The sequence below is a fragment of the Elephantulus edwardii genome, unplaced genomic scaffold, assembly GCF_000299155.1.
Source record: "Elephantulus edwardii isolate Elephantulus edwardi_28Jun2011 unplaced genomic scaffold, EleEdw1.0 scaffold00045, whole genome shotgun sequence".
NCBI lineage: Eukaryota > Metazoa > Chordata > Mammalia > Macroscelidea > Macroscelididae > Elephantulus > Elephantulus edwardii.
In genome coordinates, this window is record NW_006399795.1 from 16884751 (window position 1) to 16912270 (window position 27520).

At 53.9% G+C, this 27520-nt stretch overlaps 3 protein-coding genes across 3 annotated transcripts; 2 read left to right on the top strand and 1 right to left on the bottom strand.

Moving 5' to 3' along the window:
* Nucleotides 1–2712: 2712 nt before the first annotated feature.
* Nucleotides 2713–3708, bottom strand: B3GALT6 (UDP-Gal:betaGal beta 1,3-galactosyltransferase polypeptide 6). The gene has a single exon (XM_006885852.1). It carries the CDS (start codon nt 3706–3708, stop codon nt 2713–2715), a length of 996 nt encoding a protein of 331 aa, XP_006885914.1.
* Nucleotides 3707–19715, top strand: SDF4 (stromal cell derived factor 4). Its single transcript, XM_006885948.1, has 9 exons — nt 3707–3750; nt 3837–3924; nt 4084–4201; nt 6958–7228; nt 16093–16229; nt 16512–16625; nt 18642–18800; nt 18963–19138; nt 19539–19715. Exons 1-9 carry the CDS (start codon nt 3707–3709, stop codon nt 19713–19715), a joined length of 1284 nt encoding a protein of 427 aa, XP_006886010.1.
* Nucleotides 19716–22993: 3278 nt separating this feature from the next.
* Nucleotides 22994–25725, top strand: TNFRSF4 (tumor necrosis factor receptor superfamily, member 4). Its single transcript, XM_006885949.1, has 7 exons — nt 22994–23132; nt 23368–23490; nt 24080–24181; nt 24360–24426; nt 25154–25353; nt 25448–25576; nt 25655–25725. Exons 1-7 carry the CDS (start codon nt 22994–22996, stop codon nt 25723–25725), a joined length of 831 nt encoding a protein of 276 aa, XP_006886011.1.
* The last annotated feature ends 1795 nt before the right edge of the window (nt 25726–27520 follow it).

Consider the following 27520-nt stretch of genomic DNA (forward strand, 5'->3'; position numbering starts at 1 on the left):
GGGCTTGAGGAAGACCATCATCTCTAGGTTCAATGGTATGTGGGGAACTGTGGGAGTCACTCTACAGGAGTGTCAGTGGTAACCATGGTCCATCCAGGATAGGGGCATTGACAGTCACCACGTACAACGTCCCACCCCTACAAGGCTCATCCGTGCTGCCTCTACAACTAGCCTGAATCCTCTGAATCGTGACATCACATTAACCAGAGATCAGACTGTGGTTTAGGATGTAGTATTTTAGGCTGACCAATATCAAAGTCTCATTTTTCTTGGGTCAAAGCAGCTGCTTATTGGCAAATTTGCCAAGCTTCATACTACCCTCAGAGCTTTCAAAGACTACAGGAAACACCAGGATCACTAGTTCAGGGACTTAGTAGATTTTTAAACCTTAAATTGACTGTTTCTGAAATAATTAGCAAACCTGTGCATGAAATTTAAAAAATGACATTTCTGAAGATTATGTTGGACATCCGTTTGTTTTCCACGGTGGCTGACCTCCAAACTGCTCTGGCAGTTTAAACCGGGCTGTGACAGGGAGAGATCTGGAATGACCCTGGTCTGACTCCTGACTCTGCTGCTGGCTACATGGTCCTGTTGGCTTCTAGAAGCACCCTTCTTCTCTGAAAAACGGAGAGGTGGAGGCACTGGCTTCCCAGGTTGTTCTGAGGTACACACCAGGTATTGCAGTTAAGAATGGCTAGCATGTCACCTGGGATCCTGCTGTTACTGGCAACCCTTGGGAACCTTAAGGTAGAAACCCATCTGTTCCCAATTCTGGATCAGTTCCACAAACACTTGTCGGACAGGCTAGTATGTGCACGGGGAACATGTGCTTGGACTCTAAGATGATCAGCAGAGAGCTCACGCTGCCTTATAACCAGACCTATTAGTCTGCTGTGTCAAGGTGGGAGAAGCATCTGTTGTCAGGGATTATAAGACTTGCCACACCTCCTACTCTCTGCCAAGTAACTCCTTTACCATCCAGAGTTTTAACCTGAGCCCTGACAAGAAAAGGGAGTTCCAGATAGTCTTTGGCTTTTAAACAAAAATAACCCAAGCCTGATCTTATGCTCATGGCCTGAGTATGCCAAAGAATGGGTGAAAAAATGCCAATCTGAACATTGCCATTCCCCTCTCTGATTCACATGGCTGAATAACATCCTTGCATCTTTTGTCTACAAGGGGGAAATCTGCCTCAAGGTAGGAACCAAAAGCCTGGGGCAGGAGCACAGCCCAGGTCACCCAGAGGCTAAATCTCAATCAAAGCCTGCAATAGAACACACAGTGGATACACGCCACAGGAGGCCGAGAGGAGCCCGAGGTCTCATCACTCCCGGAGCCACTTTATTTTGCTTTTGCAATGACCATAGCCTTCACTTTTCACATTTAATTTAGAAAATAAATAAGTAAAAAAAGGAAACAGAGCGCTGGAATCCAGAGCTTCTGGGGATGTTGGTATGTGTGAGACGGTCAGTCAGGCAGAGCCAGTGAACATGCTCTGTCCCCCAAGGGCCTGCCAGCAAATCCTGTTTTCTTAAGACAGAACTTGGGAGACTTCATCAACACTTTCCAGAGTTTAGATTCTTGGAATTGGGGCCCAGAATCCAACGAGAAACACGCGCCCCGTGTGATCAACGCAGGTCTCGTCAGTCCATGTTCCACCAAAAAAGAGCCTTAAAAGGAATCTTCTCTGAAAGAGACAATGGGCATGATTTATGTGTAAACTTAAAAGAGAAATGGAGAGTTTTTGAATTCCTTCAAGTTTAAACACACGCGCGCCAGTGAGGCCTACAATTCAAGTTTTAAAAACAGATTAATCCATAAATTCTAAGTCGTGATATAAAAAGTCTTTTCTTAAATAATTTAAAAACCATGGAGACCCTCACACGCCCAATTTAAACTCTTATCTACACAAATTTACAATATTTATAAATACATCACAGGCAGATATTGAATTGTATTTATAACAAATTCACTCTCAGGAGACACACAGACTAAACTACCATTAAAGTGAATTCGTAGGAAACAGAATCAACTCTTAAGATTTATACGTGACAGGTCATTCCAATGAAACAATGATCATTTTAGCAAAGACCCTTCGGGCTGCTGAGAAGGCAAGGCAGTAGGTCTGCTTCCAGCACCCTGTGCTGTCAGAGGTGGTTTCTTACGCAGACGGGGAGTGAAATGGGTAAATGACTGAGTCCCCACTCCTGGACAATCTATTCTTTTGATTTAGGTTCTATAGGGTCTGCCAGCTCGAGCCTCAGGTTCCCCTTGCTAACAGGACACATTCACACCCAAAGCCAGGCATGCTGTGGTCCTGGTTTTGAGGAGCTGAAATCAGGGGTAGTGGACATGGAATGAAGGCCCTTAAGTTGCCCAGGCTGGGAATATGATACTATGAGGTGAGAACGTATGACCACTGAGAGGCACTGTCCCTGGCACCTGTCTCAGAGTACAGGTGTCCTTCACAGATGCTTGGCATTTGTCTGGAAGTTTCCAGATGACCCTTGAGCCCTAGGCTTATCCCGGAAAACCAGCAGAATCTGTTAGCTTCTCCAGTAAAAAGCATGAGGCAGCCACTGGAGTGAGTGCCTGTGGAGCTTTCTTAAATCCCCTGTCTTGAGGGCTGTAACCTTCGGAGGGAGCTCGTCCAGTGGCGACTCTTATCCAGCACCACTACGCAGTTGTCGTTTGGTGGCCGCAGGTGGCTCAAGGGATGCCCTCCTTCCTCTGACAGCACTGTGACGGCGGCGCTGACCAATCGTAGATGTAGGAAAGGCGCAGCCGGACCTCCTCCTTGCACAGGCGACCCTCTCGTGTCAGCATCTGGTGTTTCTCCAGCATGTCCTCCAGGCTCTGCTTATGTGTCACCAAGTACTGGTTGCTGCAGCCTCGAGATTTGTATTCGGTGTCGAAGCGTGGATCGTGCTCGCGCTGCACGTCCACGGGGGCCAGCCAGGCGCCCAGTGACACGTCCTCACTGTGCCACGCGTGCAAGTAATCGCGACTGAGGCGCAGGTAGTGCACCAGGTCGGCAGAGAGTACGTAGCCGCCACCCAGCGCATAGGGCAGGTAGTAGTCGCAGAGCTGCCAGGCGCCCTCCCGCCACCGGCCACCTGGCTTGACGCGACTGCGGCCCGAGAAGAAACCCCAGTAGAGGCGGCGGCGGCGTGGTGGGTCGCGTGCGCGCAGCTCGGCCACCAGTGCGTCCAGGCGCGCGAATGAGTCGTCGTCCGCCTTGAGCACGAACTCGAAGGCCACGTGCTCATCGAGCCAGGTCAGCATGGCCAGCACTTTGGCCGTCAGGTTCTCGTAGGAGTCGCGCAATGCGGGCAGCAGCAGGAGGTCGCCGTGCCGCGCCTGCTCGCGTTCCAGAGCGCGCAGCTCGTCGGAGCCCAGCCCGGCTGTGCCCACGGCGAAGCGCGCCCACACGTCGCCCGGACCACCGCGCCGCGCAGCCGCCAGCCACGTGCTGCGGACGATGCTGCGCCGCTCGGCCGCCCGGGGCGCGCTGGCCACCAGTACCGCCAGGAAGGCAGAGGAGGGGGCGGCACGAGCGGCGACCCCGGCTGGTGGTGGAGGGCGGCCTGGCCGCGGGCCTTCAGCCGCACAGCGTGCCAGGTAGAACAGAGTGGCGCCGCAGAGTGCCAGGCACCCCAGGCCCAGGGCCGTCCGGTGCCGCCACGCCCGTCGCAGCAGCTTCATGGTGCCCGCGGCGGGGCCGGCGGCGGCGGCGGCCGCGACTGCGCAAGCGCGGGCTCTGTAGTCGGCGCGCGTGCGCACGTTGCTCTTCAATGGCGTTGTGCAGCCGCGGCCCCCGGACACCGAACTAGCGGAGGCAGCCGTGCGGAGCTCGAGCAGTGGCAGCCTTTATTCCTAGCGGTGACAGCAGAAGGCTTCGAGTCCCAGGCGGTGCATTCGGTATCCGGTGAGCTAGCGAGGACCGGAGCCGGCCCGGACGTCACGTTACCTTGTACTCCCTTCTCACTGGTCGAACTGGGAGTTATTGCGGTACCACTTCCGCCCGGAGGAAAGATGGTGGCGCCCGCGTCTTCTCAATGACCTGTCGCCTCCCTGCAGCCAGCTCCCCGCCTCTTCCCGGAAGAAAGATGGCAGCGGCCTGAGCTGAATCCAGTTAGAGGCGTCACGGGCGCTCGCGGCTCCACAATTCGGATCTTGGGCAAGGACCGGGAGGCTGGTGAGTGAGGAGGATCCCTGAGACGCGCCGCCGCGCTATTTGAACGGCAAGTGGGGACTTAGAGCCGCAGGTCAAGGCGGCCGCGCTCTCCGGTCGCCCTGCCCTGGGTGTCATCATCCGTTTCGGCCCGTCAGCCTGTCGGGGCAGCAGAGGTTGGCGAGGGACAGCGGTGTTCAGCCCTTGCGTAACGCCCACTAGCCACTTTGCAGCCGGGAAACTGCTGTCACTTGCTCGTTGTGGGAGCGTCATCCTCTCCATGCCCGGTCCCTGGACCGTGGTCTCCAGGTCACCGTGGGCACAGGCGACAGGAAGGGCGTGTGGGCCTCCTTCCAGCGTTGACCAGGCCGAGCTGAAGACGCCCTACGAAAGACAGTTGTCACACTGCCCTCCCTGGGAGGATTTTCTCTGGTCTTGGCGGCCCCACTCTGCAGAGGAGCGCCTGGCCTTGACTCTTAGTCACTCTGCCTAGGTCAGGTGTTCGCTTCCCCCCTGCTGCAGCATCTGACATTCTTTGTCAAGATCTGCTCATGCCACAGGGATACTTAGGTCAAGGCAGAATGCCCACCGTAGCAGCTTGATGTGCTTCATCTGTAAAATTTGGGCAGTCACCCGTAACTAGGAGGGTCCAGTAAATAGTAGAAGTTACAGACATGAGTATCTAAGGACCTCTGGTAGCTTAGTGGTAAGGAGTTGTACTGCCAGTCTAAAGGCGCACAGAGTTTTAACCCATCAGCTGCTCCTTCAGAAAAAGCTGAATCTCCCCCCCCTGTGCAATTTACATTTTCTGAAAACCCACCCGAGGGTCAGCTATGAGTCGGTTCTGACTTGAGGGCGTATATAACAATGAATAGCTGGTTCCGTTAGTGGCAGTTGTTATTAACACGGTATTAAAACTATAAAGGTTTCTAATGTGTGTATGACTATTTAAGTGAAGAAATACTCAGATTTTATTAGAATTTGAACCCCTGGGTGGTGAAGAAACATTGAGGCCTCTGAAGCTAGAAATCTCAGGCTGAGGTTTCTAACTTCCATTCATTTCTTTTTCAGCTTTTCCTAAGTTCTGAGGGTCCTGTTCCGTGCGTTCTGGGGTCCAGTGACTCTGTGGCACAGGACAGAATGCCATCAGGTCCTGTACTGTCCTAACACTCTGCTTGAGCCCATAGTTACAGCCACTGTGTTATCTCATTGTGGGTCTTCCTCAGTTTCACAGACCCTCTCCTTTACCAGACAAGATACGAAGTCTACCAGGGACCGATCCCTCCTGATAACATGTCCAATGTATGTGAGACAAAAACTTGTCATCTCTACTTCATACTGATTCTTGTTACCTTGTACCACTGAGTCAAAACCGACTCATAGTTGACCCTCCAGTGGTTTTCAGAGGCCGTAAATCACACAGGAAGAGACAGCCCATCCTCCCACAGACCAGCTGGTGGATTTGAACTGTATGCCTTTGGCTTGGCAGCGTGGCTCCATACCATTAAGCTTCCAGAGCGCCGTACCTCCGAAGTTGTCAGAAGTTTGTTGATGATTCAGTAGGAACTGAGTAGTCCTGGTGGCATAGTGGTTAAAACACTCACCTGCTAGCTGAAAGGTGACAGGGGTCACAGAGGGCCACGACAGATATACTCAGAGAGTGGTCAGCGGCTGTAGCCCAGACAGTGCAGAGAAGCTCTGGTGAGAGGTGTGCAGGGCAGAGGTCGGGCAGGGGAGGGATTCTCTGGTGGGCAAAGAGCAACTCCTGGAAAAGGCACACAAGCTGCCCTTGTAGATGGACACGTGGGAGTGCAAGATCCATTGTTGTGTTTGGGTTGAGAAGCTGACTGATGGGCAGAAGGGACAGCACTCCAGGGAGAGGGGGACATCAGGGAAGCAGACGTTGGTGTTTGCCTGCGACTTGGAGACTAGAGAGCTCTGCTAGTGGTAGTAGGACTGTGTGTGCACAGGCCAGACGGGGCGGGAAGGCCTGTAGTCACTGGCCAGAGGGACAAGCAGTGACTCTTTTTCCCCAGCAGCCAATGGGTTGCTGAGACTGTGATTTCAGGGAAGATAGAATCCCTGAGGGAGGTGGAGCCCAGGTCAAGTTCATGAAGGACTCACAATTGGAAATGGCACGTTGTGTCTGGTTATGAGGCCTGGCTTCCTGGACTTAGGACTCTGGACACAACAGTGGAGTCAGCCTCCTTGGCAGCCCTGGCTGTGTACCTGCATAAACATTGTGTGTGGACACAAGGCTGTTGCAACAGGTGTAGGGGACCACGGGAGCATGGAGCCTCACCCTTATCTGAACATGACTTTCATGAATCCTGACCGAAGGGTGCCGGCCAGCTGGAGATGAACCAGCCTGTGGGTTCCTCTGAGGAAGTGGGCAGGCCCTTGAGGTGCAAAGGCCCTTTGAGCCAGCAGCTGTTACATACGTAGGAGAGACATGCTGTGTCTGGGGTTGAGGACTTAGTACTTCTGTCACTGAAGCTCACTTTTTTAGTGGGTAGGGTTTTTGCTGAGTCTGCATTGGACACTCCTTACTGGCCCTACTCTCACCTTAGCCTCTGGACCCACTGTACCCTCAGGGACCTTTTTCCCATAGCAGCTGAAGGAGTGCAAAAGCCTGGGAGGTGGGGCACTGAGAATTGGTTGCCTCTGATCTTTGCTGTGACTCCTTCCCGTGTACTTCCTCCTCTGCAGACTCTGCTCACGTCTTCGGGCTGTCCTGGTACTGCCCCAGCCCACAGTGATGGCCTCTCCCTGCACTGAAGCCCTGCGCTGCCTCTGGCTCCTGAGTGTGCTGCTCCTGACCAGTGTGTCTGCACGACCCGCCAACCACTCGGCCGTCCGGGAGAGAGCAGCCAACAGGGATGAGAACGAGATCCTGCCCCCAGACCACCTGAACGGGGTGAAGATGGAGATGGATGGGCATCTCAATAAGGAGTTCCACCAGGAGGTCTTCCTAGGCAAGGCCCGGGAGGAGTTTGATGAGGACTCAGAGCCTCGAAGGAGTCGGAGGAAGCTTATGGTCATCTTCTCCAAGTAGGGGTGTATGGCGTGTGGGGCTGAGGGAGTGGGTGGCCTTTGGGTCTTTTGGCAGTAGGAAGGACACACTCAGAATCAGTTTCCAGTTTCTTTCCTTGCCCGTAGCCTCCTCCATAAGTCTAAGTTTGGAGCCTGGGTCAGGAGGCCTGGTTCACCATCCAGTCTGACTCAGTCTCCAAGGGGAACCTGGGCACCAATCAGTTCTCCCCCATTCCTGTGTTCTCACTCAGGTCCTTCACAGCCAGCTCACAGATGGGCAGAGTCTAGACAGAGTTAGGGAAGGGGGAGCAGGCCAGGGGGCAGTGGCCGAACAGGACTGAGTAGAGGTCAGGAAGGTCAGAGGATTGGTCCTAGAGGAGAGACAGTGCACAGTTTTTAAAAAAAATATAATGAGAAGTTTCAAATTTCTCAAATGTTTTGACATTTTTTGTAGGCTTTTATATCTTACTCTTTCTTTAAAAATTTATTTATTTATTTATTTTTCATTTCAATGAACATCTACAGAGTATATCTTACTCTTATGAGTTTATTTCACCAAGGTGAATCCTATCTCTTGAAACCATCCTAGTTCTTAAATATTAGGCCTTGCTTCATTATTGACTCTCTACAAATTGTTTGGTCTGCTTTAAGTTCATCGCCAGCAAAATAACAGGAGTAGTTACAAAGCTTTTAGGTGATATATTTCCGAGTACCTTGGAAAGGGTGAGCAGGACACAGATAAGAAGTTGTGTGTACTTCTGAATATTGCAGGGCAATCTACCCATGGTCAAGGTTATAGTAAGTATCATTATTATTTTTTTTTAAATTTTATTATTTTCTGTGTGTGTGTACCGTCAAATTGGATCTGACTGGTACAGGAGGAGATGGCCCCTCCTTCTCCAGCAGAGCATCTGGTGGATTCGAACCTCATATCTCTGGGATTGCAGTGCAGCTTCTTGCCACTAGGCCACCAGAGCTCCCCTAAGTATTATAAAGGAAGTTTTTCTTCCTCAGTTAAGGAAGAAGTACAAAAGAATCTTTAAATAATGGTTGATCTCAGATCTCGTTTTCTTCATTCTGCATTGTTTTCCATATAAGACACACAGTCTGCTCTTCTGAGGATTTATTGATTATGTAGTGTCTGAAGAGAAGGCTACAAAGAATCCTGGCCAAGATTTGAGAACTCATGCTTTGGTTTTCAGTCTTCTAGTGGCTGCAGGGCTGAAGTGTGTCCATGTATTTGTCTATACATGCCATTGGCCCCAAGCTCCCCCTGTGTGTCAGAAGCATCTGTGTCCTGAGGACAGATACAGAGATGATAAATAATTCATGGTAGTACTTTCAGTCTACCTAGTGAGTCTTTTTTCTGGAGTCTTAACAGGATGACTAGACCGCAAACTGCAGTACTGAGGCTGAAAACCATCTGTGCAGTAACCTCAGTCTTGAGCTGTATCCCAGTTTCATAGGCATCTGAGCTGTCCAGTACACAGTCCCCCACCCGGATCAGTCCTGCCCCAGAGAGCATGTGGCAGCTCTAGCAGTTAGTAACCAGGCCCTGCACTGGGGAGATGGGCACCATGGGCATGGACAGGGGCGCACACTGGGGTGCGGGACTGATGGGTGTCGTGATCTTCAGAGGCTGGGACGTGGAGGACTCCAGGTTCTGGAATTCGGCTTCAGCTAGAGGAGTGTGCTGTTAAGTACCTGCGCACTATCTTGAGGGGAGGCCACTCGAGGATGAGGAAAGGGCCTCCTGTGGGATGCCTCCTTCCTGTGGGATGCCTGACTTGTGGATCAGACCGAAATCTAGTTGGTTGGTTCACATGACGTACAGTACATACAGCTCATGGGCTGGGCCAGAGCTGCCTCCTCAGTCCCTCCAGAGCACCTGTGAGCTCTGAAGCCACCTTTACTCTGGGCTTGTGGACGCAGACTTCCCGTGCCAGGCACGGAGCTGAGGGGACCATCAGTCTCTCCTGTTAAAAAACACATTCAGCTACGCACCAGGAGACTGCCGGAGCTGGTTGTGTGAAGTGTGTTCTCAGTGCCTTCTGTATTCAAGGTCTATTGTCACGGCTTTTACAAGACATGTGACTCCCTAAACATTCCTTACTACTACCAATTTACAGTATGAGAAATGGGTGAAAAATTTCATCTCTTGTTTTAACAGTCACGTATGTACTTTTCCATTTTTTTGTTTCCTTTTATATGAATGCTCTTTGGGAGAGGAGCAGCTGCCTAGGTGGTCTCTGCTGTCCTTATGTGGTCGATTTTGGTCTCTCAAGTGTTTGCGGTAGATTCCAAGAAGTGAGGCCGCAGAGCCAGGAGCCTCAAGGTGCTGTTGCTGCCGAGAGTCTCAGCTTGGTCACCATTCTCGATGCTGTCAGCCCCTAGCGAGGACCACTGACCCCTCCTCTGTGTCAGAAACTATTTGTCGTTTAGCTTGGTTTGTAGAATGTTCTTTCTTTCTAGAAAATTGTAATTTTTATGTAATTAGAGCAGTTAGTCTTTTTCCTTTCTCTCTTTGACCCGACGTCTTTGTTTCTAACCTCCTCCTTCCCTTTCTTCTAGCACATTTTTTTAATAAAATTTTATTTTAATTGTGATTTTAATGAATGTTTACAGAGAAGTTAGATTTTCATCCATTCATTCATTATTATATATTTTACCTCTCTTTCCCTTCTCCCTCCCTCCCCCAGTTTACTCTTTTCTGTTTAATATTCATTCGTTGTTGCCCTTCTAGCACTTTTGTGTACTCTTGTCGTCTTTGGGTTTTTGGTCTGGCATCAGCACCTGTGCAGAGGAGGCATCTCCTTCCTCCTTTGGGCTCCCTCCTACCATTGCCTCTGGCTGGTGCAGTCGTGTTCACATGGCCATAACTCCTGGCAGCCTGGGGACCTGGGGGCCCGGTTCTGTCCAAACAGGCGTAGTAGGTCTAGTGACTGGTAGGGATGGGAGCTGATGCAGAAGGGCCCCTGGGATTGAGGGCAGCAAGGTGAGATGGGGTTGGTGCAGTTTTGGGAGCCCCATTCCGTGCTCTGCAGCTAGTGGCCCCATCTGTAAGGTGAGCATGGTGAGATCTGGCCTGCCGTGCACACATCTTCCTTGCATGGGCTGAACATCGAAAGGGTGATGTGTCTGACCTCTGCTCCATTATGGTGCCTCTCACTGTAAGTGGTGAATGGAGGAAGGGGCGTGGAGTCAGGATGGCTAGGCCAGTTACCCAGGGCCCTAGGTATGCCTTGAACAGAATGGTGGTGTTTGCACAGAATGGTGGTGTTTTCTGATGCGGTGGGGCGGGAAGGATTATGTACATATTAGGTACATTACGTGCCTGAACAAACAAGAGGATGGTAGGGGTGCAAGGCGAGTCTCAATTCCAGGGCCTGCTTGGGTGAAAACAGTGTGGGGAGGGTAGAGATGGGCTGGAGGGATCATTTTGGAGAACAGATGAGAAAGGACCACACCCCCATCCAGTCCAGTTGAGACATCTGGGAGAAGAGCCAGGGAGAGGGTGCTGGGGATCACAGTAAGGACAGGTGCTCTGATGCCCATTCCCTCCATGGATGCTCGGTGCAGGCATTTCCACGGGAAACCATTTGCTTTTCCTGACTTCTGGTGGCAGTGTTGGCAGGGAGTGTGGGCGCAGGACCCTTGGTGGTTTTGTTACCACGTTTGTAGAAACCAGAGTGGCCACCAGGGGGCAGAGCTGCCTCTTCTAGGCTTTTGGGAACAGAGGCTGCGGCTCTTTATGGAGCTGCTGGGGCAGCAGGACTGCCTGTGTGGATGCTCAGTGTTCTCACCCACCGGGCTCCTCAGCATCACACACCAGCCCTGGGTGAGGCTGCTTGTGATCAGGGGCAAAAGGAGGCTGACAGGAAAGGGCTCTGCCCCAGGGTGTTAAAGAGTTCAGGTGTATGTATGTGGGGAGATAACCTGGGCTTGAGGAGGGAGCTTTCTCTAAGGAGAGTCTCACCAAGGTCCCCTGCCCGCTCAGGGCTTCCCTGGGTGCCCAGATGTGCACATTTGCCTTGTATCTGGGGAACACAGTGGGTTTGGGCAGGACTAGAGGGTGGGGTTTGGGCAGGACTAGAGGGTCGGATCCGCCCACACCAGAGTGTCCTCCCAACGCCCCTCCTGTTGCTGGGGTACCCTATTCCAGGCTAGAAGCCATGTAGGGGCACAAAGAGTGTGGAGAGGGCTTTGCTGGGAGACTTCATTCATTTCTCTGCCTTTAACCTGGAAGCGTTCGGGTTTGTGGGGAGGCGAGGTTAGTTGGATGGGCTAGTGGGACTAGACGGGGATAATGGTGCTGAGGCGTTAGTTGGAGCAGGTCTGGGAGCGAGACTAGCAGAAGGGTGGGTCCGGGGCAGGGTTGGCCTGTGAATCTTGGGAAAGGGGATGCGTGATAGAGGGATGAATCCATGCCAAGTCTGGTGCAGAGGTTTGGGTCTGGGTGGGCTTAGTGGAAGGACAGGTTAGTGATGGGAGCTGTGCCCATTCTCCCAACTCCTGGTTGCCTCCTTTGCTAACTCTAGAGTTCAGCATAGACTGAATGCCCCGTATAACCTCGCACAGAGTCACAGGACATTTGTCAGATAGAGAAGATGACTGTATGGGTCACTGTCAGTTTCATTCCAGTTTTACTCAGGTTCAGACTTCTCCACTGATGCCTCTTCCTGCCCCAAGTCCCATTCTGGAGCTTGCATTCAGTCTCAGGCCCCCTCCTGGAGCCCCTGCGTTCAGCTTCAGGCCTTTTAAGACTCCTCTGCCCAGCAGGCTCTCACACTGTCCTTGTTTCACTTGTACAACTCCATGCTTGGTGGTGTCCTCAGCTGGTTCTGTCTGTCATGTTTCCTCTTGACGAGACTGGGGCTACCGGTTCTGGAGATGGGAGCTGCCCTCTCACCATGCAGTATCAGGGTTCAGGGCATCAACACACATATCACTGATGTGGCTACCTTTGGTCACTTGGTTAAGGTCATGTCTGCCACACTATCAAGTTACCTCCCCTAATCTAGGACGAGAGTTACTGATCTCCCCAGCCTGGGAAGGCAGGAGTTAAAAGCCTCCCCCCCCCCACCCCGTGGGTGGGTGGGACTTCATCTGTGTTGTTTGTAATTTTTTTTTTCTTTCCATTTGACGTAAATGAGAAAGTAAATAAACAGGTGGATTGTGATATCTACGTGTGCTTTGGTTTATAACCCACCTAACTTACCACATTGTTCTTGATGCTCCAGCAGTGGCCACTGGGGACTTTTTCAGGTTGACTCCTCTGTCCTTTGACAAGCTCCTTCTTCTCGACCCCTGGGATTTCTGCACCTTCTCATGCTTCGAGATACTCCAGGCCTTGACTCTGCCTGTTGTCCTGACCCCAACACCAGTCTTTTCCCCGAGAAGCCTGTGGTCAGGCAGCAAGATCTGGATGCTGATCTGCTCTCTGCTTCAAACGTGCTGTGTTCCTAGGCTCTCTGGGTGGAAGAGCTGATGCCCCACCTGACCACCACTTGTCACTGTGTCTGTGTATGGTGGGTGAGGGCCATCATCTGAGCCTCTTCACAAGAGGTAGAGAAAATCACCATCCTTAGCCCACTGCAGGGTGTTCCGTGGCAGAGGTCAGACAGCTGCCCAGCCTCCAACCTTGTTACTAATTCTGACACCAGCTGCCCCTCCCACTGCGCAGTCTTGGGGCCAGCTCATTGCAGTGGCCACACAGAACTCACAGACCAGAAGCACAGTTATGGGAAGTAGATGTCATCTCACATGCTGTGACTGTGTTACCAGGTGGGGTCAGTCCCTGGAGGACGTCATAATACTTGGAAATGTAGAGGGTCAGTGAAAAAGAGGAAGATCCTTCGTGAAATGAATTGGCACAGTGATTGCAACACTAGGTTTCAGGGTGGCAGAGGTTGTGACGGTGGAACCAGCTGTCTGTTGTACAAGGAGCCGCTTGAGTCAGGGCTCACTGGAGTGGACTTGAAGGCGCTTTAAAACAGGCTGCAGTTCAGGAACGTTCAGGATACAGTTGTTTCAGCAGAACAGCCTCCGCTTCCGCTGTGCCTGAAGACAGAGGCCGCTGCCCTGCTCAGACAAGCATTACATAGCTCGCTCTTTCTTTCTTTCTTTATTTAAAATTTAAAATTTTTTTTAATTGATTTGCTTGCAGTCTTTCCTACACATTGTGTTTTTTGTAATATTTTATTTACATGTTAACATGTTACATTCATATACATTGTATTTTATAAGAGTAATTGTTATTGATCAAATTTTTTATTATCCCATCTTTTCAAGTCTCCATTGAATCTTTCCTGGTTCTTCAATACCCACTTTTCCACTAACCTAGTGATGTCCCTCCTTCCCATTTTCCTATCGCCTTCTGCCTTTCATCTTCTCCTTTTGAATGTTTATACACATGTTGCTCAATTACCTTTCTGTTTTTACAAGAATGGTCTTATGTAGTGTCTGCACTTAGGTGACTGAGTTATTTCACTGAGCATAATGTTCTCTAGACTCTCCCATGTTCTATTTTATGAGATTGTTGTTCCTTAGTGCTGCATAGTATTCCATTCTGTGAATGTACCATAGTTTCTCAATCCACTCATTTGTTGATAGGCATTTGGGCTGGTTCTATTTCCTGGCTATTGTGAATAATGCTGCCAGGAACATAGGTGTATATGTCTCCATTCATGTCTCAGTCCTGATTTCCTCAGTGTATATTCCTAGCAGTGGGATGGCTGGATCATAAGGGATTTCTATGTTGAGCTTTTTGAGGAAACGTGCAACTGCCTTCGAGGGTGGTTGTACTATTTTACAATCTCGCCAGAGGTGCATGAGAGTTCCAGTCTTTCTGCATCCTCTCCAGCATTTAGTGGTTGCTGTTCTATTAAACTTTGTACTGCTACTGGGGTGAGATGGTATCTTATTATGTTTTGATTTGCATCTCTCTGGTTGCCAGTGATTTTGAGCATTTCTTCATGTGTCTGTTTCTGTTGGCCATCCTAACATCATCCTCTGTAAAAAGTTTTTTCCATGTCTTTTATCAGTATTTTAATTGGGTCGTCAGTCTTTTTCATGTAGAAATCCTGTATAGTATTCTGTAAAGTTCAGTTATGAGGCCTTGGTCTGAGATGTCACTGCAATTATTTTTTCCCCAGTCTATAGGCTTTCTTTTAACCTTACTGGAAGAAGTTTTTGATAATACACAGGAACTTAATTTTTAGAGGTCCCATTTGTCACATTCGTCCTCCACAAAGCTCTTTTAAACTCTCTGGATATAACACAGCACCCTTCTGCCCTGATTTCATGCTACTCTACTCTAGCTCCATGGATGGGCCCAGCAGTATCCCCATTCCACAGCAGGCCTCACACTGCAAGAGGCTCTGCCTTCTCCAGTCTGTGGGCCAGGAAGCCCACTGCTCTATTTTGTACCAATCTTGTCCAGTCTTGTGCCACTTCCTCTGCCATCCCTTCTTACCAGCTCTCTGGTGTTATAACTCTCTCTCTTGGATCAAGAGATTACCTGGCACAGGGTTCATGAGTCCGAAGGAAGCACTCTGCTCCTAGCTCTTCTTTCTTGATGATTCTGAGATATCTTCCTCCTTGTCTGCTTGTAGAATAGCTCATTTTAACTCTAGTAGGACGGGAAAACTGACCAGTCTCCACATTCGGATTTCATACACCTTGTTTGCATGGTCCCTTCACCATCCCACAAGAATGTCATATGCTCTATCTATGTGTCCCCATGGTGAGCCACGGCATGTCGCATTCATATAGGAGTCCTGGTGGTGGTGTGCGCAGTGTGCCAGGCTGCTTGCTACCTGAAAGACAGTTCAACTCCACAGGACGTGAGGGAGAAAGATGGACATTCCCTTTCCATGAGGTGTCAGCCTCTGAAACCCAACAGAGAGTCCATACTGGTGCAACAGCAGTGGCTTCAGGCTTTTTGGGCCCAGTTACTTGGTGAGAGTTACAAAGACAGTAGCTGGAAGGGCTGTACCAAGTAGTTAATTCACCACAGAGTGCTAGCTCACAGCTTGCACTGCTGTCTCGGGGTCCACACCTCTGGTTCCCTCTTATTCCTCAGCTTTCTGCACTTTGTAGCTTTTCTTCTAGTGTGAGCCCTTGGGCATTTTCAGGGGAAGACTTCAGGAGACAGGTTCTGCTGTGTGGTGTTTGTTACTGACGTCACTGAGAGACCTCTCCCCCCTGTGCTTTGCTCTCGAGGGCATAGGGTGCTATTGGGGGGGCTTGAGGGATCTAGTGCCACGTTGGGTCAAGAGGCTGCTTGGTGTGGGGGCATTGTTCTTGGACGGGGTTACTACTGTGTGTTCAAGGAGCCCTGGGTGGTGTGTTCAGTGTGAAGACGAGGGTTCTGGGACATTGAGGGTTGTGAATGTCTGGGCGCTCTCCCTGATGGAGGATGACCCTGTGGGCTGCGAGCTTCCCAGCTTGGGCTGGCCAGGGTCTGCCTCTGGACCGTGTCCTCCTGAGTGCTGATGTAGGTCCCCTGAGTCCTCCAAATCTTGTAAGTTTACATGTGTCTGAGGGGCTTTGTGGGGTCACATGTCTCTTCTAACCCCTGTGAATCCATATGTACTTGAAGGGCTTTGTGGGGTCAGGTGTCAGCACTGAGTAAGATAAACGGGAACATGATATGGAAGTAGCAGTTGGGTGACTGCCATCTATGGGAGGCTGGGGGGATGACAGTCTGCCCATTTTCTAGTGTTTGTGTGGGCCTGTTTGCCAGCTGTTTGGAGACCGGCAAGGAAGGCCTACAGCAGTCCACAGACCACACTGCTCTCTTGTCCTGATCCCTCCTGTCCCCCGCCTCCCATTTCACACCTGGCAGCCGGCCGAGGCTGATGCGTGTGCCCCTTCTGCAGGGTGGATGTGAATGCTGACCGCAGGATCAGTGCCAAGGAGATGCAGCACTGGATCATGGAGAAGACGGCCGAGCACTTCCAGGAGGCTGTCCGGGAGAACAGGCTGCACTTCCGCGCCGTGGATCCCGACGGCGATGGTATGGGGCTCGGGTGGCTCCTGGGGACGCCTGGTTTCACTGCACCTGATCCTGACACTGAGGAGAGTACTGTGAACCAGGGCACACCTTAACCTGGGGTGGGGCATCTCCTGACCGGGTGAGGTCGGGGCCTCGCTGGGGGAGAGGGCTGCAGTCTTCATTTGTTGTAAAGTCCGAGTTCACTTCACTGGGTCTCCTAGCAAGCTTGTTCCCTTTAGAGAAGGAAGGCTCTGGCTTCAAAAGCTGCACCTCAGCCTCCTGACCTGGGTGCTTCCTCGGCAGGCCGTGTGTCGTGGGACGAGTACCGGGTGAAATTTCTGGCAAGCAAAGGCCACAATGAGCAGGAAGTTGCCGAGAGGATAAAGAACAACGAGGACCTGAAGGTGGACGAAGAGAGTGAGTCCGTGACTTGGTGCTGCTCTGCAGGGCTTCCCTCTGGATAGATGTGCCCATGGCCAGACACCTGGGCAGAGCTTCCAGCGATGGAGGGCAGGCTGCAGACAAGCCCTCCTGAAGCCCTCCTGTACACGCGCGCACACACACACGCACACACGCACGCACGTGCATGTGCACACACATACATGTGCTCGTCTGGAGTAGTAGTGTCAGGCTGTGGTGAGACCGGTGACAGATTGAGGTCGGGGCTTGGTGACTTGGGCTGTTGCGCATGGATCTTGGATTGATGCCGCAGACTCTCTCCACAGAGAAGCTCACAGTGTGGGCATGCTCGGTGGCCCAGCTCGGTGTTGGGGTGGGCCAGCTGGGCTGCACTTGGAGGTCAGTGGTCTCTTAGCCTCTGTAGCCCCTCAGCAGTAGGAGCAGCCTGCAGAGCCCTGGGTGCTGGAAGCTCTGATTGGGCAGGGGAGAGAATGAGGAGGGGTCTGGGAGGAGGGGGAGGGGCTGCTGCTGAACTTGAGCTTCTAGGGAAGAGGAGATGGAAGATGCTATAAGCAGTCAAGTTAGGAAAGTGCTGATAGGGGCTGACCTGCAGCAGGCAGACTGTGGGGAGGATGAGAAAGGCCCAGCATCCTGGGCCCTAACAGGGTGGAGAGTCTGAAAGGACCTGGAACTGTGTCCTGTGGCCTGTGACTCATGGAGGCTAATGTCTGATGGCTGTTCTGGGGGTGCCTGGTTCATCCACCGTCTGTCTGCCCCAGCAGAGGCCCATGGATCGGGGCCCTGGCTTCACTGCTTCAGAGGTGTCACCCTGTGAGATCAAGACGAGCGAGCATCCCTAGCCCCTCGCTGCCCCTCGCTTGCTCTCTCCTTGGGGCCCGGGGTGAGGTGGGTGCCAGCCCCGTGAGGGGTCCTCTCGGCAGGTGGGGGTTGTGATGTTCCCAGAGCTTCCTCGCAGTGTTTGCACAGAGGAGTCTGTGGAAAGTTTGTTTAGCTGATCATGCAGTCAAATCTAGAAACTGGGTTTTCCTTTAAAACAGTCTTCCCCTTAAAACGTCTCTGCACGTGAAAGAAATTGAAAGGAACAAAAAAAAAAAAAAGAAAAGAAAAATGACGCCTTTTGTTCCTGTAAACAGTTGAGTCAGCCTCCGCAGCACACCTTCATTTCTCATGAAGAATAAACAAACACCCTGGGCGTAGCACGGGGTCCCTGCATGGGACAGCTACCCCACCTCCAGTCCCCCATCACTGGGTCTCTCCACCTGTTCCCCGAGGCCCTCGTGCCTCCTTCCTGAGGCGTGCTCCTTGAGACCCTCTTTCTCCTCTCTGCTCACTTCTCAACTCCCTGAGAGCTGCCTCCTGCTCCCTGAGGGGTCCCCTGCCCACCCCAAAGCTTTCCCCAAAGACCACCCAGTGAGCAGGCAGCCAGATGTCCATGGTATGTCTGTTCTTCTGCTGAGACGCCTCCCCCAAACCTTGTGCAGGAGGGAGCACGGGAATACTTGACCTTACATGGATAGAGAGGAATGGGAGTGGAGGGAGCTCAGTGTCAAGGGGCCTCCAGCCAAGCTAGGGGCAGGTATCAGGTTTGGGGTTGATGAGGGGTGGTATCAGATGAGAGCAGTGGGTATAACCCCTGACCTTCATTGAGGGGTTCTTTTGACTGCTGATATAGGAAATCATCCCCTGTAGGGCTTGAACACCCCAAGAAGAGGCCCACAGACCGCCAGAGCAGCAGTCGGTGAGACTCTGTTGATCTGCCTGGATGATGGAGCCGGTGGCCATTCCCACCAGGGTTTAGGGAGAACTGGAAAAAGTCCCCTAGGCTATGAAGGGGGTGAGCTCAACAGAGATACTTGGTTGACCCTGCAGCCCCCTTGTCAGTGGTCCTAGAGGCTGGTTACCCTTGACCTGGCTCCTATCATCTGCTGTGCCTGGCCTGGCAGCATCCAGCTGTCCCTGCCCCGGCATCATCCAGTGAGGTGCGCCCCGGTCCTCACAGATGGTACCTCTCAGCACAGGAAGTCCTGGAGAACCTCAAGGACCGCTGGTACCAGGCGGACAACCCCCCCTCGGACCTGCTGCTGACTGAGGAAGAGTTCTTGTCCTTCCAGCACCCGGAGCACAGCCGTGGCATGTTGCAGTTCATGGTCAAGGAGATTGTGCGAGACCTGGGTGAGGCAGGCCGGGCTGGGGACTGGGGTAGGGCTTTGCCGGCTGCACTGTGAGGTGACAGAGCCCCAGGCACACTGTGTACCAGTCCCCCGCATGCTCACAGCTCGCCACTTGCCCCCTGGCTCCCCTTGGGCTCTGGGTTCACATGCCACTGTCCTGCAGACCAGGATGGCGACAAGCGTCTCTCCCTGTCCGAGTTCATCTCCCTCCCCGTGGGCACCGTGGAGAACCAGCAGGCCCAGGACATCGACGACAACTGGGTCAAAGACAGGAAGCGAGAGTTTGAGGAGCTGATCGACGCCAACCATGATGGAATTGTGACCCCAGAGGAGCTGGAGGTGAGGACACTGCCTGGGGGGACCATGTTGGGGGGACGTAAAGATCTTCATGGGGGAGGGACTGCTAAGCAGAATGAGGAGGAAGAAGGGGCCTTCAGGTGGGGGAGGCGGCATTCCCCGTGGACTGTGCCCAGAACTCAGTGGGGCCAAGTGTCCTAAGAGGCCCGTCGGGGGCTGCGTGCTCAGGCAGCCTTTGTCTTTCCTGGGGGTCTCCATTCTGCAGTCGGGAGGGCCCTTCTCCTAGTGGGAGTGGGGTGGTTGGTGGTGGCAGGTGGTTGGGCTAGACAGCGACCATCCTCAGAGGTCAGCACCTGTGGGGTGTGGCGAGCCGAGCGTGGCAGCACCAGCATGGTGGGGGCTCCGGGCCAGCCTTGCTGACTGCCACCCGGCACCATTGCAGGAGTACATGGACCCCATGAATGAGTACAACGCCCTCAACGAAGCCAAGCAGATGATCGCCATCGCAGATGAGAACCAGAACCAGCACCTGGAGCCCGAGGAGATCCTCAAGTACAGCGAGTTCTTCACAGGCAGCAAGCTGGTGGACTACGCCCGCAGTGTGCACGAGGAGTTCTGACAGCTCTCTCTCTGCCCGAGCTTGTGCGCTTGGCTGTGGCTGCGGGCGGCACCTTCTCGAACCTTCTCGCTGCTCCTGTCACACTGACTCAAGCCTGCCGGCCAATCTTGAATGGTTTGACCCTGCAGAGCCCTGTGCACTGTCCTCCAGGCCTCACAGCTCCAGGGGCTCTGCTCAGAAGCCACTATGAGGTGCCACCAGGTTGTTCCTGCCCATTGGGGCTCCCCAGCCCCTGCTGCTCCCAGGCACCTTGGAAACAAAGGTGAAGAAGAGAGTTGGACACTGAAGGAGCTTCTTCCCACACACGTGGAGGCCCCCAGGGCTGAGGTGGGGCCTAGCCTCAGATGAGACTGTTGGACCTCCCTCCATCCAGCTCGGCAACTTCTGAGGAAATGCAAATGTTTATTGTGACAAGAGTCATTAATTTACTCTAAAATACAGTTGCTTTTCTCTCCCAGCTTCATTCTTTCCGTGAAAAAGTGACGGTTTGTGCACTGTGGTTGGTGGCTCCCACGGAGCAGGTAGCCTCAGCTCGCGGCGGTGTGTGCGGCTGTGAGCCGTGGTTGGGGTTGGTCTAGATGTCGTTGCGTCTGGGAATCCTGAGCAGCAGTTTTAGAGGCCACCTGCCGAGAAGCACAGGTTTCAGGGACGGTGTGGGGTCATGGCTGTGTGTGGGCTGGGCTGACCTTGACTGGACCTGCCACACAGGGGACACCAACCACCCCTCCCCCATAGGAATGCCGCTGGCCCTGAGCCCTGTGACGCCACACTGGGCAGAGAACAGCCAGAACTTGGACCAGGGTGGCTCAGGACCCTGTCCAGGTTGCCACGTAGACCCACCAACTGGCCATTTAGACGAGTGTAAGTCACGGCTCTGCTGGTTGGGGACACTGGCGGCTGTTTCCCACGAACAAGCTGGCTCAGGGAGACAGACTTTCCATACCGAGGCTGGTGACTCATGAGGCCAAGGCAGGCCCATGGGGACAGTGGTACGTGTGGGCCCAGCCCTGGCAACTTCAGCTCTCAGGGGGCTTGGCTTCAGGATGGTCCCTCCTTGCCCTGGCCCTGCTCCCAAGTCTGAGAGTCAGTCAGTTTAGGACCCATGTGCTCCTAGGAGCCCCCTGGCTAGTAGCCACTGAATGGGTAAGATACCAGCTCTGTGGCCCTTGGGAGTGGCCGACTATACAGAGTGAGGTGACCTCAAGGAGTTGGCCAGCGGCCGCCTTGCCCCAGAAGGGGTGTGATGGGCTCTGTGTGTGTGTGTGAGCACACCTGCCACCTCTGATCCCCTTCTTTCTATCTGAGTTGCTGCTGGTGTTGGCCCCTTTACTTCCCGTCTGGAACCTTGACTATACAGATGGCAGGCCTCTGAATCTGCAGACGGCCAGTTGGTGTCACCTGGACACCAGCCTCCATGGTGGGGCGGGGATGGTGGCGGTGAGGCAGCTGAGGCTCAGCCTTGTGCCCTGTGGGGCCCCCCACACAGAGCTCTGCAGTCATTGCAGCACCAGGGGAAGGAGATTGGGGTATCCAGGAACAGAGCATCATCTTCCCACAAGACCCCAAGTTTACCTAAGAGGAAACCACAGTTCTCTTTTAATGGCAAATGTGAGATTTTTTTTTCTTCCTCTCAGTAGGAGAGAGAGCTGGAGAGTAAGATGGAACCTTCCAGAAAGCGCAGGAAGTGTGTGATTGGAAACACAACCCCTTGCACATACACATGTACACATACACATACACAAATGTGTGCATATTCACACAGAAGCCTGAAGGCCCCCTGAGCCCCTTCGCCCCAGGCAATGAGGGGCGGCTTCGGAGGCTTGAGTCTGGAGGTGAGCCTGCCCTGGTGGCACAGAGTTTGCCTCTCTCTCCTCCCTCCCACACTCAGGGGAGGCAGCCAGCCCAAAGGAAGTGGGGGTGTGTGTGGAGTTTCCCAGGGGAGAAGGAGCATCATTTCCTTCACCACACCGCCAGGGGAGGGGGATTTCCGTACCGAGCTGGTATTTCCACGCTCCTGAGGAAGACGCGTCTGCTTTCGTACGGATGACAGTCTCAAAGCCCAGCGGCAGGTCCACTCGGCTGGGTAGGGCCATGAGAGCTACAGTTGACTCCATGGACCCAAATTTTGCCTCCTGCCCTGCTTGGAGCCCTCTCCATGCCCAGTGCAGGCAATAGCTTGGACACTAGTCCACTTTTTGTGGAAATCCCGTTAAAGTCACAGAGGTATACTGGGGACACCCTGATGCCTCTGTCCGCCCCCCCCATCCCGAGTTTTGCAAAGAAGAAAGAGATGAATATGTGCCCGGGTCTGAGTATGAGTGCATGTTAGGTGTGTATGTGTGTTGTGGTACAGGTACATGCAGGGGTTTTTGTGCATGTGTGGCTAGCATGCATGTATGTATATGAGTACGCGTGTGCAGATGCACACACAGGTGCTCAAGTGTATGGGCATGTGTGTTCTCCCCCTGTGCACAGTGGTGGTGTGCAGGCTCTGCCTTTGTTCGAGCTGGCGCGCCCCTCTACTCAAGGCCAGAACCCATCATGGCACCTGGGACCAGAGTTTGGGCCTGGTTTGGGTGGCCCAGTCATCAGAGCAGCTGGGTCTGGGAGTTTGCAGTGGCATCCACATGAGTGCACACATCCTGGCAACCACGGTGACCCACGCCTATAGACACCCCTGCCACGTGGACACTGGCCGTGAGCCCTGGTGTCACCTCTGCTGCTGCTGTCGTGTCTCGAGGGCACCTGGTTGTCTCTGCTCCACTGGGCCTTTCCCACCTTGATGCTCACTCAGAAGAGCCTGGGGACAGCCAGGCATGAGGGACGTTCCTCCAGCCACTCTCTTGACCTGAAGCCCTCAGAGATGGAGCATTGGCACAGATGTGGCTGAAGTGGGGGGGGGTGTGTCAAGCCTCTGGAGGGCACCCCCTACAGGCAGAGAGAGTCACGGTTGGGAAGGAGTAAGCTGGGAGGAGAGTGTGCTGAGCTCTGACCAATGTGAGTGCCCTGGTCACACAGGAGGACCTGGCCTAGCCCTGCGCTTATAATGTTCCTGTGATCACTGCAATAGAGGGAGGGATCTTGAGTGACCTGATGGGCCAAGCCTAGTTAAGGGCCCCAGGACTGAGGGGTAGAGGGGCTGAGGCTCACGTGGAAGTCTGGGCTGGGGTCTGTCAGGTTTTCATTTCCTCCCGCTCCTCCCCTGTCATCCCGCTCCTCCCCCGCAGCGCTTATAGCCACATCCTGCAAGAGGAGCCCCAGACTCGGAGGAGAGGAGGATGTGCAAGGGGGCGCGGCCTGCGGTGCCCTCCATGGCCCTGCTGCTCCTGGTGTTGGCACGCAGCCCTGCAGCTGAGCTCACTTGCAAGGGGAACACCTATCCCCACGGGGACAAGTGCTGTCACGAGTGCAAGCCTGGTGAGGGCCTAGGGGACCAAGCGGGACTGGGGAGGGCTTGGGGGGGGACCTGGGGCCTGGGAGAGGGCTGAAAGGAGACAGATGGGGGCATAGGTGTGAGGAGGTGGTGAGACTGGGAGGGGGGTGTCTTTCCTAGCACCCGGCCCTGGGGGATGGAGCAGCCAGGGGCCAACGGGGTGCCTGGTCTCTGAGCAGAGGGGCTCTGCCCTGATGCTGCATCCCCTGCCCCAATCAGGTTATGGGATGCAGCGTCGTTGTGACAACTCCCAGGACACTGTGTGTACACCGTGCAAGCCTGGCTCCTACAACAGCGGCTTCATCTACCAGGCCTGTAGGCCCTGCACTCAATGCAATGAAAGTGAGTGTTCTGCTCACTGTCACCCCACCTTCATCCCCTCCCTCCCGCTCCAGTGCCAGGGAGACTTCAGTCACCTCCGGCTGTCACATGTGGCTGTGTGGAGTCCCCACACAGCCTCAGAAACAAACCCCCAAACCGCAGCGGGATGCTCCTCTGGGGTCCCACCGCGAGGGGCGGTTAGGGGAGGGGCATGTGTTGGCCACTTAGGTCTCACCTTAGACTGAGTTGTCTGCTCAGGATGGTCCCTGGAGGACAGTCCCTGAAGGAGGAGGAGGAGGAGGTCCCTGGAGACATAGGGACCTGGAAAGGGCAAACGGGTAGGCCTGTGATGCACCCCCACCATGTTCTTCCTGGTCGGACCTGGACCTCGGAGTACCTTCTGGGGCACCTCCTGGGGGAGTGAGGCTTGAGACAATGGCCCTTGGAGCTTATTCTACAAAGCAATTCAGGGAAGATGAACGCTGGCCCTTCCTTGGTCCCCCGGCCCTGCCCTGCCCTCGCTTAGCTCAGGGCTCCCAACACGGCTGGGGCCCTGTATCTGACCTCACTCCCTAGTCTCTGACCCTGCTCCCATGGTTCTTCTGCTCAGACAGCGGGAGTGAACGGAAGCAGGTCTGCACAGCCACCCAGGACACCATCTGCCACTGCAAGCCGGGCACCCAGACTCGACCTGGCTACAGCCCGGGAGTCGGTGAGCCAGGGGGGCCTCAGCCTGGGTGCCAGCGAGCTGGCCTCCACATCATCTCTGGGACCCCTTCAGGCCTGGAAGGGGTGAAGGTGGGCCATGGGCAGGGAGAGCTGGACCCAAGTGCCACAGGGTGGGGTGAGGAGAGGAAAGGGGTGGAGCCTGTCCTCTCTGTCCCCTGCAGACTGCATCCCCTGCCCTTCGGGATTCTTCTCTCCAGGCTTCAACCAGGCTTGCAAGCCCTGGACTAAGTAAGTTGTAGCCATGCAGGCTTCAGGAACGTGGAGGGCTGGGGGTGGCAGAGGCCTGAGTGGTGACCAGAGGTCCAGATGGTGCATGTGTGGACTGGGTATGTGACCAGGCTTAGTAAGGCCTCAGCAGAGCTGTGTGTGTGTGTGTGTGTGTGTGTGTGTGTGTGTGAACACACATTTGTGGTTGTATCTCTGTGTGATGTATGTCTTTCTGGGTGTGAATATGTACATGACCACACACAGTTGGGGCCTCTATCTTCACACAAACAGACATTCTAGAAAAAGGCAGGCAGGACAGAAGAGAGGGGACCAGGGATGCACAGACCCCGTGGAGCCCTGGGGGTGTAGGCAGAATGGACCAGTGCGGGGAGTAGAAGGAAGGGACAGGAGAGAAGTTGGGGAAGTCCCTGTTGAATGGGACAGAGGTGACAGGGAGCACGCCAGTGCCCGGGCAGGGTCTTCACCCCTTCTTGGCTCCCTTGGTTCTGGAGTCTGAGGCAGGTAACTGAGTTCTGCTACTTAAAGGCTGATCCAGGGAGGACCCCTCCCTCCATCGTAGAACCAGCGAGGAAGCCCCCAGTGCAGTGTGACCTAGTGCAGACCTCCTCATCCCAGTCCAGCCTAGGCAGGAGCCACACACCCCAATAGGGAGGAAGCCCCCTGTGCAGTCCTGGTTCTAGGCTCAACCCGTTGGGGGCTGGCTATAGTCTAATGAGGTCCCCTGCAGCTGCACTGCTGCCGGGAAGCAAACTCAGAAGCCAGCCAGCAACATGTCCGATGCCGTCTGCGAGGACAAGAGTCCATCAGTCACCATGGCACCTCGGAGCACCCAGCACATCCTAGCCCTGCCCACCACCACTGAGCCCAGCCCTGCCCAGCCCACAACCTCACAGAGGCCTCCCAGAGTCCCCACAAGCTCCCCCAGAGGTAAGGAGCCTGTTCTTGCTAAAAGCAGGTGGGGTGGTGGGAATGGGGCCTGTGTCTGCATGGGCCTTGTCTTAGCTGCTCCTGTGCCCCCCAGATCCTGCACTAGCGGCCATCATGGGCGTGGGCGTGGGCGTGGGCCTGCTGGGCCTCACAGCTCTGGTGCTCATCTTGCTCCTGCATCGCCAGGCCTGGAAACCTGCCTTGGTTACCCCAAAGCCCCCGGGTGAGTGCCTGACAGACCCAGCCCAGCCCCTCCAAAAGAGGAGCTCCCCCCGACTGACATCCCTGTCTTCCTCCCCAGGGGGCAACAGCTTCCGGACCCCCATCCAAGAGGAGCATACAGACGATCATTCCGTCCTGGCCAAGGTCTGAGTGGAGGTCCTCCTCCAAGGCTGTACCCAGAAGGTTCTGGCTGGACTGAGCCACCCCCGCCACTCCCTGAGTGTACCCCTCTGCACCGTTTTAGGTGCTCCTGGCTGTGATGCAGGTCCCCGGGCTGCAGTACATATGCCGTGCATACTCCTGCCCAGCCCCCACTCTCAATAAAGAGCTTCACACACATTGGTCTCTTGCAGAGGACAAGGGCTGGGGGGCTCACCTCTTTGGGGACGAGGGGGAGATGAACACCCACAGGGCTGTACAGACAAATGGAGCATGTATTTACTGGGGGCAGGGAGCGTGCACCAGTGGGGCATAGGGAGACGAGAGGCACACACCCAAGGGGAAATCAGGATACACACATCCGTGAGGGTGCAGAAGGCATGCACTCCTTGGGGACAGGTGGGGAAATGTACAGTCATGGAGAAAGTACAGGAGGTTGTTGTTATGTGCCATTGAGTTGCTTGCGACCCATAGCGACCCTATGTACAACAGCCCTAAACCCTGCTCTATCCTGTGCCAATCGCACCATCTCCGATACACCCATCCCGATTACCCCAGTCACTGAATCAATCCACCTCATAGAGGGCCTTCCCCTCCTGCGCTGTCCCTCCACCCTCCCAAGCATGATGAATCTTTGCCTCCAAGGAGCTGCCCAGTTTGACCCCTTCCAGGATGAATCCATTTGTTTTCCTAGCAGTCCATGGTACCCTCAATACTCTTCTCCAGCACCACAGCTCAAAGGCATTAATTCTCCTTCTATCCTCCTAAGTCATTGTCCAACTCTCTGATGCATACCAAGTGATTGCAAAGACCATGGCCTGTATCAGATGCACCTTAGTCTCCAGAGAGACACCATTGCTCTTCAGTATTCTGAATAGGGAGTGTATAACCATTGGGGAGCAGGGGGAAGCACTCACATTTAGGGAGAAGGTGGGGGTGTGCATCCACTAGGGAGAGGACACATGCACAGATGGGGGGCACAAGGGCATATGAATTATGTGCACCAATGGAAAGGGAATGTGGGCCATGGACACAGAGCCATGAGGGACTAGAGTGGAGGTAGCACGCATCCGTGGGCAAGATGGGGTCACGTCCATCTCTGCTTGGGGAGGGGGTCTGTGCCAGGGCACAGCAGGTGGTGTGACACTTGGCCCTTCGTCCTCATTTTCCGGGCATGAGATGTCCAGGTTTTACGGCAGACAGCTAGGGTGTTGTGACTAAAAATACCAAAATAAATAAATAAATATAAAAATAAATGTCCTAGGGAAAAGCAGCCTACCATTTGTTGAGTAAGCCCCAGAGCCACTCCCCCAGTGACATCATAAAACCTTGGCCGAGGGTCCCACGCGGCCCGACGTCAAAGTGCAAAAGAAGGTCCCCAGGCAAGAGTACAGGAGGGCTGCCCAAGGGGACCCGTGGGGACATTGGATGCCAAGGGATTCACCCTTCTGAAGGCTGACATTTATATTGACTCCCGACATGGACCTTGCACAGCAGATGGTTGTCTATGGCACGGCCACTTGGAGAATTATTGGCCAGGCCGTCACATGTCCTGGGTGCTCATTGTCCTGGTCTTGGCTGTGTATTCAGCAGAGTGGCATGCATAGGCAAGATTATAACATAGTGCATGCAGTTTCAGGCTGGGACCCTAACACTCAACACTCGCGGGACAGATTATAAACTGCATTATGTCCAGGTGAAATACCTGGCTTAAAAAAAAACCAAAAGAAACAACACAGCTTCAGTAACAACATCCCCTGAGGACAGCCTTGAAGGAAAGTCTAGG